At 38.2% G+C, this 13,850-nt stretch overlaps 1 protein-coding gene across 1 annotated transcript; it reads left to right on the top strand.

Annotated features, from left to right (window-relative positions):
• Positions 1-3,634: 3,634 nt before the first annotated feature.
• LOC132630722 (uncharacterized) lies at positions 3,635-5,632 on the top strand. Its single transcript, XM_060346287.1, has 2 exons — positions 3,635-3,694; positions 5,192-5,632. The coding sequence occupies exon 2, from the start codon at positions 5,195-5,197 to the stop codon at positions 5,630-5,632; it is 438 nt and encodes a 145-aa protein (XP_060202270.1). The 5' UTR covers positions 3,635-3,694; positions 5,192-5,194.
• Positions 5,633-13,850: the final 8,218 nt, after the last annotated feature.

The raw sequence follows: 13,850 nt of genomic DNA, 5'->3' as shown, positions 1-13,850 counted from the left end.
TAAAATGAAATACAGACCGTAAAGTGGAATACGGCCCGTAAACAGCCATGTCGTATTTTGACTTCCAAAACTTCAACTTTCTATCAAAAGTTCAAATGGTTAAATACGACTTGGAATACGGACCGTAAATTGAAATACGACTCGTAAACTGCGATCGTAAATCACCATGATCCCCAGCATACTTTCTGGTTCTGTAATGCTTAAATACGACCACGAAATACGGCTCGTATACTAGAATACATACCGTAAACTGGGTTTATGACCACTGTACACTTTCGACGACTGTTCATTTCAGATCAGATTTTGGGTTATTAAAAAGGGGACCAAGTTTGTTATTTCATTTCATTTCACTTCTACATGACACCCCTTGTCTCAAAAACATCTCTCTACATAAATTCCACAAGCATTCAAGGATATTTGGTGATCAACAACATAAACTAAGTGAATCAAGTATAAGAAAACCTATTAGGGATCATACAAGTCAAGAAATATCATTGGAGACAAACTAGGGTTTGGCTCAAGTGGAGTATTATCAACCAAGGCTTGTTCCTATGACATCTAAGGTAAGAATTATGATGTTTATATGTTGTTTAAGGTATTTAAGAGTTGAAATACTTGAATTGTAGAGAGGTATGGCAAAATGGGTCATGAATGTGGAATAGTGCCATTTTGAGAAATAGTTTGAATTGAGTTATGACTCTTGATGTATTGCAATGTAAATGTGTTATAAATGATGTTGAGAACATGGGATGAGCAATGTACGTGAATGGACATAGTTGTGTGTTATAGCCATGGATATGAGTAATTGAAAGCAAATTGAGAAATGTGGATAATGTGGATGAATAATGACTATTGCTATGGTATTGTGAATGTATTATTGACGTTTGGGAGTTGATATACGTTATGGAGGAATGTTGTATAAATAAAGGAGATGTTGTCCGATTTTCTCTAGCTTTAGTCATATATGCTAACTATCGATTCTAATGATAGTATGACTTTAATGAAGGTAGAAATGCTAGCATTGGAGGAGAACGCGCAAGTGTAGAATAGTTGAACGGAAAAGGTATGTGAGGCTAACCCTTCTTTCATAAGGCATGGTTGTTTGGCCAATCATATAAATCTTCTACGAGCTTATGATATTCTCCAAATGCTTCTATCTTCAAAGCTACTAAGCTTATGATTCTCGGTATGTTACGATTGTACTAAGTCCCTCGTATGACGAGTAGGCCTATAAAGACAAATGTGATGAACGACGATAATAGTATAATGATGTGGATGAAGATTATGATAATGACGTAAATAGTAATGATGCTTATGAGCTATTATGTATATGTATGACTATTATGGAACCCCGAGCTTATGAGGCCGGGTAAGGTATGTAAATAAGTATGTATATGATTATGTAATGCGCGCTCACCTCTGCAGATGGTATGGATAACCCTGACGCCTTGGTAGGGCCAGGTAGATGTGACCCTGAAGCCTTGGTAGGGCCAAGTATGAGTAACCTTGAGCCTTGGTTGGCCAAGTATGTATGAAACACCGATCCTGCATCACTACAAGAAACATAACTTTTAGCGACATTTTCTTAACGAAGGGAGATAAATCCGGTCGTTCTAAGTATATTTATAACGACTAAATTCTTTTCCAGTCATTAAAGATAATTTTTAGTTCAATATCAACGAGGGGGCAATATCCAGTCCTTAAAAAACATAATATCCTGTCGTTCCCCAAATAAAATAAGGCGCTAATTTTTCCTACCTTTTTTTTCCCAGCCCCACGCTCCCCCTCATCTGCTTTCCCACCATTTTTCCTCAACCCCACTCCTCTTCATACGCAACAATCACCCTTCGAAAGAAAAAAAAAACTACTTCTTAATTTATAATGCTTAGATATGCATTAATTACTTATTTTCGACTCACACCAACTTAATCAGCTAGAAAGCAGGATGACTATGAGAATCTAAAGAGATATTGAGTAAAACCCCACCAGCAGGAGTTTGCAACGCCTGCTACACATAGGCTAATTATCAAGTATTAGCAAGCGGCTCAATTTCAGGAATTCCGCAACAAATTCTTTGGATAAACACCAAATTTTGTGGTGAAACTGATTCTGACGATAGGATTGAAAGGTAAAACAAATTTGTTGCGATTTTTGGGGAAAGTAAATCCCGTTCTTCCTGCACTGAAATTTCAATTTGGATAACAACCAAATTTTGTGGTTTGGGTGTTATGCTCCATTTCCCAGCCCAACCCATATAAAAACCTAATTATAGATCCGATTTTCTCTAGCTTTAGTCATATATGCTAACTATCGATTCTAATGATAGTATGGCTTTAATGAAGGTAGAAATGCTAGCATTGGAGGAGAACGCGCAAGTGTAGAATAGTTGAACGGAAAAGGTATGTGAGGCTAACCCTTCTTTCATAAGGCATGGTTGTTTGGGCAATCATATAAATCTTCTACGAGCTTATGATATTCTCCAAATGCTTCTTTCTTCAAAGATACTAAGCTTATGATTCTCGGTATGTTACGATTGTACTAAGTCCCTCGTATGACGAGTAGGCCTATAAAGACAAATGTGATGAACGACGATAATAGTATAATGATGTGGATGACGATTATGATAATGACGTAAATAGTAATGATGCTTATGAGCTATTATGTATATGTATGACTATTATGGAACCCCGAGCTTATGAGGCCGGGTAAGGTATGTAAATAAGTATGTATATGATTATGTAATGCGCGCACACCTCTGCAGATGGTATGGATAACCCTGACGCCTTGGTAGGGCCAGGTAGATGTGACCCTAAAGCCTTGGTAGGGCCAGGTATGAGTAACCTTGAGCCTTGGTTGGCCAAGTATGTATGAAACACCGATCCTGCATCACTACAAGAAACATAACTTTTAGCGACATTTTCTTAACGAAGGGAGATAAATCCGGTCGTTCTACGTATATTTATAACGACTAAATTCTTTTCCAGTCATTAAAGATAATTTTTAGTTCAATATCAACGAGGGGGCAATATCCAGTCCATAAAAAACATAATATCCTGTCGTTCCCCAAATAAAATAAGGTGCTAATTTTTCCTACCTTTTTTTTCCCAGCCCCACGCTCCCCCTCATCTGCTTTCCCACCATTTTTCCTCAACCCCACTCCTCAAAAGAAAAAAAAACTGCTTCTAAATTTATAATGCTTAGATATGCATTAATTACTTATTTTCGACTCACACCAACGTAATCAGCTAGAAAGCAGGATGACTATGAGAATCTAAAGAGATATTGAGTAAAACCCCACCAGCAGGAGTTTGCAACGCCTGCTACACATACGCTAATTATCAAGTATTAGCAAGCGGCTCAATTTCAGGAATTCCGCAACAAATTCTTTGGATAAACACCAAATTTTGTGGTGAAACTGATTCTGACGATAGGATTGAAAGGTAAAACAAATTTGTTGAGATTTTTGGGGAAAGTAAATCCCGTTCTTCCTGCACTGAAATTTCAATTTGGATAACAACCAAATTTTGTGGTTTGGGTGTTATGCTCCATTTCCCAGCCCAACCCATATAAAAACCTAATTATTTCTTGCTATTTTGATTATACAACCAGTTTGGTACAACTTACTGAAAAGAACTGGCTTTCGAGAAAAAAGCTTATCTCAAAAATTTACAATTTCCTTCTCCTTCACATCAAGGTAAATATCTGTCAATTTACTAAATATTGTAATTATTGATTGTGAAATTGGGTATTCCTTTCCTGTTCGTATGAGTTCTCTGTTCGATTATATTTTTTCGATTGTATTGATTAATTGGTTTAGTGATACATTTTACTGTTAAATTGGACAAACATGGATTGCTGGTATTTTGTGATTGAAGATTTTTTCCTGGATATCAGTAATTTGTCTTGAAAGCCTTTTTCTGATTTATAATAAGCTGAACCCTATATTTGTTTGCTCTCTGCCTTCGTATGATATTCTTTTTATTGGTCGTCATTCTACTAATAATGAAGGAATCGATTCTTTGCTTTATTTACTGAAGTTTTACCTTATTTTAATCAATTAAAAAAATACTACAGAACTTTGAAAATTTTCAGAAATACACTGAAAATAGAGATTCTCATCCGTCTTAGAGTTCTGTAGCCAGATAATGTCATTGTCAGTGCTCTGTCTTTGTTACTCAAATCCCATTCCAAGAAGGTTGGCAAAACAAATATTGTCAGTAAGACCAGCATTTGATCAAAACTCTAATGATTTCAAGCTGTTCGCGAGACTATCCCAATTTGATATGGGAATTGTAATTTGTTTGTTCAGATCTGAGAGGAAGCAATTTGAGAAGGAAAGTCTTTTTAGATGCTTAAGGTCAAACAAGTGTTCTGTGAATTCTGCAGCTGGGGAGCAGTGAAGGGAGTTGTTGTATAGGTCTCCGATAGTTAAATCCGTTATATGCCAGAAGCCATTGGAGAAATCACATGATACTCCCTGTGTATTATAATTAAAACAAGAGTTCATGGAGCTGATAAAAGTAATTAAAATAGAATTTATGTTACAATGTAAAGAATTTTTACTCTATTTTAGACTTAAGTTAACCAACATGAACAAGTGACTTTTCATGGTTAACTTGGAAAATAGATTAATAACATGTATTTATGCCATAAGTCATGTTTCAGGTGAATTAGTCGCTTGTGGAAAATAATTTACGAAGATGAGTGAGATGTGTTACAGTATTAGGAAGTGGAGACTACTTAATTCTAGAAATGAATAAACTTTTACATCAAAATAAGGGAAGTCATTATAAAAAAAGTGATAAATTTTGCAATTACTGCAGTAAATGGTACTAATAGGAAAGTGTCTTAGAAATTGGATAGCTCCTTAATGATGTCTCTCTCTGACATACACTCACATCACACTGATCGCAAATCCAGAAATGAAATAAGAATTTAGGTATTGTCTATTGGAAAAAATTATCATTTTAAATTGTCTACTGGAAAAAATTATCATTTTATACCTATAAAAAAGTTCATCGTTTTTCAGTACAATGAAATTTATGTATTTTGTGATGTTGCACGTTTCTGGAGACGAGTATAACTATATGTATCTATTTCTCATTAATCCATAACTGTAGAATAAATGTTTAACTCTTACTCTTTGGTTGTTGTACTAATTTATTTTTATATCTATTTTACATGAACCAAGATTATGGCACCAAATAAGCAATGGATGGAACTTATTAATGATCGACTTGCTGGTGCTTACGTAGATGGGGTGGAAAGTTTTTTAGATTATGCTTTTACAAGATTGGGAGAACCACAATTGATACGTTGTCCCTGCATCAAATGTGGTAATGCGACTTCTAGAACACGTGTTGTGGTCAGGTCACATTTGATAGTACATGGGATAATACCGGGTTATACTCTTTGGTATCACCATGGGGAGAGGTCAGGTGAAGCACAACCAGATTCTGAATTTATATATGATAATGACATCGAAGAGGGTGATGGTGAGGATGAAATACATGGGATTTTGAGAGATTTGTATTATAATGGAGATAATATGAACAATAGTGGTGATGATTTTGTTGACGAGGAACCAAATCCTGAAGCAAAACGATTTTATAAGCTACTGGAGGATTTTTAGCTACCTTTATATGAAAGTGCAAAAGTTTCTAAACTTTCTACTTTGGTTAAATTGCTTCACATTAAAAGTATTGGTCATTGGAGTAATGAGTCATTTACGATGTTATTAAAGTTTTTGAAAGAAGATTTATTGCTTGATGGAACAAACCTGCCGAATTCATATTACCAGGCAAAGAAGGTTATTCGAGATCTTGGTCTTTCTTATAAGAAGATTGATGCGTGTAAGAATGATTGCATGTTATATTGGAAGGATGATAATTGTCTTGAATCTTGCAAAGTTTGTGGGGCATCCAGATGGAAAGAGGATAAACATAGTGGGGAAACCAAATTTAAAAGTGGAAAAAAGATACCATACAAGATTTTACGTTATTTTCCTCTAAAGCCCAGACTTCAAAGATTATTTTTGTGTTCAAAGACATCTCCTCTTATTGTCACGACCCAACCCCGTGGGCCGTGACTAGTGCCCGAACTGGACACCCATACACACCTACTTACCAAATTGACATAGCCATATCTTATTCATATCCAACATATATTAATTTATACAGATATTACTCTGAAGCGGTAGCGTATAACATACATATTATACAGAAGCCGCTAAGGCTGTCGTGGAACATATCATCTGAAGCATATACATAAGCATATATACATACAAGCCGTTGAGGCTGTCATAGCAAATAGGATCGCTTAGACACAAACCACAGGCATAACCGAACAATAGCGACCCATGACCCACATATATGTCTACAGGCCTCTAACAAACATAACAGAACCATATGACGGGATAGGGCCCCGCCGTACCCCTAAAGTAGTCATATATACAACAGCAAGATCTGTACCAAAAGTGTGAGCTCCGGAACGAGGGAGCACTTCAACACAGCAGAATGGATGTCCTAAGCTGACGGACAACTCATGTGCGCGTCTGTACCTGCGGGCATGAAACGCAGCCCCCGAAGAAAGGGGGTCAGTACGGAATATGTACTGAGTATGTAAGGCATGGAATACAGAAAATAGAAACATATCCGGAACAATGGTACAAGAAAGTAAGTACATTAATCAGAATACTAAGGTGCTTATTTTCCAAACGTACATCATGCTTACCGATGTCATATGTCAGAAAAAGTACCGAAAATGAGTGAATCATCCAGAATACCAACATACTTACTTTCCAAACCCAGATCATACATGCTGGCATCATATGTCTCCATACACATATACATCTAACCGATCCATACGAATATGATAGTGCTGAGGAACGTACGGCCTGATCCATATATATATATATACCTAACATATACTGCCGAGGAACGTTGGGCCCGATCCATATATATATATGGATAACATATACTGCCGAGGATCGTTCGGCCCGATCCATAAATATAATATATATTGCCGAGGAACGTTCGGCCCGATCCATAAATATAATATATACTGCCGAGGAACGTTCAGCTCGATCCATAAATATAATATATATTATATTGCTGCGGAACGTGCAGCCCGATCCATACATATAACATATACATATCCATAGTAATACTTCTTTTGAAAAACATATCTTTTTCATATATATAGAGAAAACAGAACATATCATGTTGCCGAGGCGTCGGCTCCGATCCATATATAACATAACATGTTAGTGGCGAGTATAACATAGCGCACACAATGACATAACCGGCCCGAGGCTCAGCGGATGATATAATAGTACCACGCACGAGCGGAGTAGTGAGAACCACATGTATATAAATCAATTCTAAGACTCGATGGACAAGTATACTCACCGACCTCTGAAGGCTCAGAAACAAGTTTCAGATCAATCGGAGTTAGTATAAGAAAGTTAGGAGCGTTTGAAGTACAGAACCCTTTACGAACGTTTCAGAAGCTGTTTTTGGAAGATCAAAGCAACAACCATGTCAAGAACCTTTCGGGTATCATTATGGATCAAATCAAATAGATCTTTCGGAATCATGTGTACGTATCAAAATGTTTCAAAGACTCAATGGAATGATCAAACGGGCTATCATTTCGGAAACCAAGTCATTAGTCACATCAATTTTCTTTCAATTACCATTCGGAACATATTAACCGAACTTTGGACATCATGGATAGGCATCAAACCACATGAAACCACTTATGGAAATCAAGAACGTTGGCCGTCCTAGTGGCTCTAAGAATAGGAGTTTCTTTGGAATCATATACATATCGTATGTTCATTTCACAAAGATTAGCCATAAACACTTAAGAGTTCAATTCCCAACCAACACTTTTTCTACAGAAATTTCGGCAGCATTTCCCCTGTAAATCCTCCATCCCCGAGAATTCAACTCGGCCAAAATACAACAACAAATCCGAGAATTTAACTCAGCCAAAATATCAACAACAATACCAACAATTATTCCAACAATATCCACAATTGATTCAAAACGCATACTAACATTAGCAACTTCTTTCTACAACTTCAACGGCGTTTCACTTATATTCAATTCATATTTGCTCACACATTCAAATACTAATCCGAAGCCATTCAAACAATATTTAAGAACGCTTCAAATAATCCGCACGATATTCACAATAATCCAACCGATATGCCATTCCATCCAAAACTTCCTAAATGCAATAACAACAACAACAACACATTTTCGCCTTTCAATTCATGAACTACACCAACAATTCACATACTAACAACATCATTTTTCCATATATACAAGAAAACTATATTCAAATCACATTAACTTCTAAAACAACTCTCCAACCATCACAATTTCACTAGAATCATCAAACTTTCATTATCAACATAGCATCCACAACAACAACAACCAAACACTAGATAAAATAATTAAGTCCTTATTCCTACACAATGCAACACATACACGGCCACACACCAACACCCATATTTTCTTAAATTTCATCCATTTCTACTTACTACAACATACACAACCATCCATAACATATAAAAGAATATGAATTCTTACCTTTTTCCTTGATTTCCCACTTGACAAGAATTTTGGACTTTCCACAAAGAATAGTTTTCTTGCTCCAACAATTATACCACGTTGAAGAGGACCCTTGAATTAGTAGAAATACTAGGAGAATATATTTTTTTGGATCAAGATTAATGGCTTCAAATTTTTTTCTTTTTCCTTGTTCTTGGTCGAATGGCCTTGTCTCTCTCTCTCAAGTTTCTTTTTTTTCTTGAAAGTTCTTGAAATGTCATGATAAATAATATGGCCCTCTCTTTTATTTCTTGGATTTAAATTTTTCAAGGGCCTTCGCCCATCCCCCCTATGGCCGGCCACCTTGGGCCTCTTCATCTTTTTGTTTTTTGTTTTTCAAGCCCAATTATTCCATGTCCAAGTTTTGTAACTCATGAAACTATTTTCCCAAATTTCCAATTTTGCCCTTAGCCTTCCTCAACATTTTCGCATCAATAGTTTTCATGAACAACTTATATATCAAGTAAGGTCAAATTATTTCCTTATCCATTACTAGTCACAATTATCCCAAATTATTCGAATGTGCAAAGTACGGGATATAACATCCTCCCCCCCTTTAGAACATTCGTCCTCGAATGTTAAAGTAGCCTCATAAGGTTTTAGAAATACTTCGGGGGAGTTTCTTTTCCATCACATACCGCTCCCGTATGGGTTTCACTTTATCGACTGCCTGTTGAGTCGTATCTGAGTCGATTAACTTAGTTCCATCAATACCGAACCAACCAATCGCTGACTTGCACTTCCCGCCATATAGAGCCTCATATGGTGTCATTTCGGATTATCCTCTTATGTTTGTCGGCCTCTCCAGGCGCCTTCCATATTTTCTCCCTATATTTTCCTCATGGCACACTTTTCGTCATTTCATTTCTATGTCCTTTCGAAATCTTCATGATATGCGAACATACCCTGAGCTCTAGCCCCGAGTTAATAAGTCTTCTTTTATGGAGCTTGAATCGTCATAGTTCATTTTAAATCTAGTGTGTTCTCCCCCCTTTTTAAAGGGGGTCCGTATACGCGTATGATCTTTAAGTAACCGTCGCCTTAATAATTTTCGGCTACCTTCTCAAAATGGAAGTTCTTACATCGCGGGCCCGACATTCCTATCTCCTTGCCAGCTACGTTCTCGTATTTAATCAGAATACTTATAAGGGCATCCATTTTTAATGCTTACTCTTTCCATTTTGACGTACCTCTGTCCTTTATGTCTAACAGTGTCATTATCCTTTTGATGCGTAACCGTTTCCCCTTTTGTTGTTTATAGCATCGACTCTGAAGTTCGCAAAGTATTCTTTCACTCTATTTTCTCGATAATCGAATTCCTCAATCTTCATATGAATCCTCATTCCATGTCATAGGTTTTCTTATCCGTTGCACCGATTCACTATCCTTGTCCTTACCTTGTCAAGTAATTGGGTTGCTATTGCCAACTTATTAAAGTATCCTTCGTAGTCCCCTATTGTCCCTACTATCACACTTTAATTCTTTTACAGACCTGTCATTCAAATTTCTACTCGGATAGTCTCATGCTTTGCCTGTCGGCTCTTTTGGAGGCTTTGCTTAACCATACTTCTTACTTTTCACTTTTTCCGACATTTGATCTCCTTGACTTCCATTTACTCACTCTATTTCCTTTCCAAATATCATTGTATTAAAATTTTCCGACCTTAACCTGTAGTGAAACCATTATCAGTCTATTTTATAACATCTGTACCATACTTTTCGCTTTGTCTCTTAAATTCCGTCCAGTCAATGTCTTCCATACATTGGAACACTGGTTGTTAGGGTCCACCTATCGATCGATATAGTCATAAATGAGATGTCATATACGTACATATACATTTATTTCCATTTAGCTTACAAAACATTTTCCCTACGCTTATTCAAACTTACTCTAATTCCAGAGTTGCGTTGGTCTTTCTTCTTTTTCACCAATCTAGTCCGTCTCAGCCTACGCGACCTTTATAAGGTTTCTAACCACTCCACCTACTCTAATTTCCTTTAGGTTACCCCAAATTTCCATTTGGCTCTTATATCTACATTGGTGAAAATTCTTAGCATACTTCTCAGGGGTCACCCATCCCAAAATTGCTCTGGCCCTAGCACGCTTAACCTTGAAACTTTGATACATTTCGATGCGTTAATGCCGGTATAATTGCATCCACTTCCCCGCACAACCTTTATCACGTAATCTAGGGCAAGTCGGGGTCTTAACAACTTTCAAAAGGTTCTCGTAGCGGGTCCCACTCCGATCTAGAGAGGATCTTTTTACCTTTCTGACCATACAATTATCATATTGCCCTTTTGAATCCTCAATATTCACTTCCATCTGTACACATGATTATCTTTCATTCGGGTTTCTAGATTCACACTGGTGGCGGAGACATCTCAGTCGCCGTTACTTATAACCACTGGGTCTTTGGCCCTTTTAAATTTTCGTTTGCCGTCATTAAATAGTACTCTACAGAAGTTACACATACATAGGAAATCCCAAGAAACTCATATACCTGTAGCCGATCGGTCTCGGGTCTGATCTGGGGAGCTGCCATGTGAAGTGTGTTCCTCATCATCGTCTGTCTGCCATCCGCTCGTCTGACTTCCATCATTGCCCGCATCTGAATCGGATGAGTATAGATAACCCGGCAATTCCTGGTTTACTGATGGCCAGGATAAGGGACTGGAGTAGTCCGTAACACTCACCGGGTAGGCCTGTCTAACATAATGCTCCACCACAGGAGCAGCTGGCATGGCCCCGGAAATCTCCTCCTCCGGTGTCCTAGGGAAATGCTCGGATGGATCTGTATCATAACTATCCTCCTCCCTAGGGGTAAGAAACTCTGGAGGAATCGTCGCCGGATCCTCCGAGGGGTCTGTATCATAACTGCCCTCCGTGGGATCCTCTGCTCCGGGGGTCAGAAACTCTGGAGGAATTGTTGCTGGGTCCTCCGAAGGATCAGTCTCAATCGAATAACTGAGGCTCCTCTTACTCGGTCCTGGAGATATCCTAGGGGCCTTGTTAGCACCCCCACTATCTGAAGCTGTCCTCTTCATCTTTCGTCAATCTACAATCACCTGCAAGAAGAGGATCAGAAACAATTTCCCAAAATGCTGACGCTATCGCCATTTTTGGAGCCTCACTGTAGACACAGCAATTTATTGGAAGGGAACCAACCTAATAATGCAGCTCTATCGCACGATCTAAGATCCAAAGAAAGGTAACACCCTAAATGTCCTGTAGCCTCCTGTTTATAGATGTGGTGCACAACACACCGATAAACAAGACTCTACCAGACACGGCCTGTAGACATTCCGAGGACAAACCGCTCTGATACCACTTTGTCACGACCCAACCCCGTGGGCCGTGACTGGTGCCCGAACTGGACACCCATACACACCTACTTACCAAATCGACATAGCCATATTTTATTCATATCCAACATATATTAATTTATACAGATATTACTCTGAAGCGGTATCATATAACATACATATCATACAGAAGCCGCTAAGGCTGTCGTGAAACATATCATCCGAAGCATATATACATATAAGCCGTTGAGGCTGTCATAGCAAATAGGATCGCTTAGACGCAAACCACGGGCATAACCGAACAATAGCGACCCATGACCCACATATATGTCTACAGGCCTCTAACAAACATAACAGAACCATATGACGGGACAGGGCCCCGCCGTACCCCTAAAGTAGTCATATATACATAAATATGTACAACAGCAAGATCTGTACCAAAAGTGTGAGCTCCGGAACGAGGGAGCACTTCAACACAACAGAATGGATTTCCTAAGCTGACGGACCACTCACGTGCGCGTCTGTACCTGCGGGCATGAAACGCAGCCCCCGAAGAAAGGGGGTCAGTATGGAATATGTACTGAGTATGTAAGGCATGGAATACAAAAAATAGAAACATATCCGAAACAATGGTACAAGAAAGTAAGTACATTAATCAGAATACTAAGGTGCTTATTTTCCAAACGTACATCATGCTTACCGATGTCATATGTCAGAAAAACAACCGAAAATGAGTGAATCATCTAGAGTACCAACATACTTACTTTCCAAACCCAGATCATACCTGCTGGCATCATATGTCTCCATACACATATACATCTAACCGATCCATACGAATATGATAGTGCCAAGGAACGTACGACCCGATCCATATATATATATACCTAACATATACTGTCGAGGAACGTTCGGCCCGATCCATATATATATACATAACATATACTGCCGAGGAACGTTCGGCCCGATCCAAAAATATAATATATACTGCCGAGGAACGTTCGGTCCGATCCATAAATATAATATATACTGCCGAGGAACGTTCGGCCCGATCCATAAATATAATATATATTATATTGCTGCGGAACGTGCAGCCCGATCCATACATATAACATATACATATCCATAGTAATACTTCTTTTGAAAAACATATCTTGTTCATATATATACATAAAACAGAACATATCATGTTGCCGAGGCGTCGGCTCCGATCCATATATAACATAACATGTTAGTGGCGAGTATAACATAGCGCACACAATGACATAACCGGCCCGAGGCTCGGCGGATGATATAATAGTAGCACGCACGAGCGGAGTAGTGAGAACCACATATATATAAATCAATTCTAAGACTCGATGGACAAGTATACTCACCGGCCTCTGAAGGCTCAGAAACAAGTTTCGGATCAATCGGAGTTAGTATAAGAAAGTTAGGAGCGTTTGAAGTACAGAACCCTTTACGAACGTTTCAGAAGCTATTTTTGGAAGATCAAAGCAACAACCATGTCAAGAATCTTTCGGGTATCGTTATGGATCAAATCAAATAGAGCTTTCGGAATCTTGTGTACGTATCAAAATGTTTCAAAGACTCAATGGAATGATCAAACGGGCTATCATTTGCGAAACTAAGTCATTAGTCACATCAATTTTCTTTCAATTACCATTCGGAACATATTAACCGAACTTTGGACATCATGGATAGGCATCAAACCACATGAAACCACTTACGGAAATCAAGAACGTTGGCCATCCTAGTGGCTCTAAGAATAGGAGTTTCTTTGGAATCATATACATATCGTATGTTCGTTTCACAAAGATCATGCGAAAGAAAGAAAAGGTAAGCCTTACATACCTTGCCCGCTTACTACGCAAATCCGAATTTGAGTCCTTGGCCTCGCAAAATCTACAACAATATTCGTACATA

The sequence above is a fragment of the Lycium barbarum genome, chromosome 3, assembly GCF_019175385.1.
Source record: "Lycium barbarum isolate Lr01 chromosome 3, ASM1917538v2, whole genome shotgun sequence".
In the NCBI taxonomy this organism is placed as follows: domain Eukaryota; kingdom Viridiplantae; phylum Streptophyta; class Magnoliopsida; order Solanales; family Solanaceae; genus Lycium; species Lycium barbarum.
Note: the sequence above shows the minus strand (reverse complement) of the source record. Positions and strands in the feature narration are given on the sequence as shown.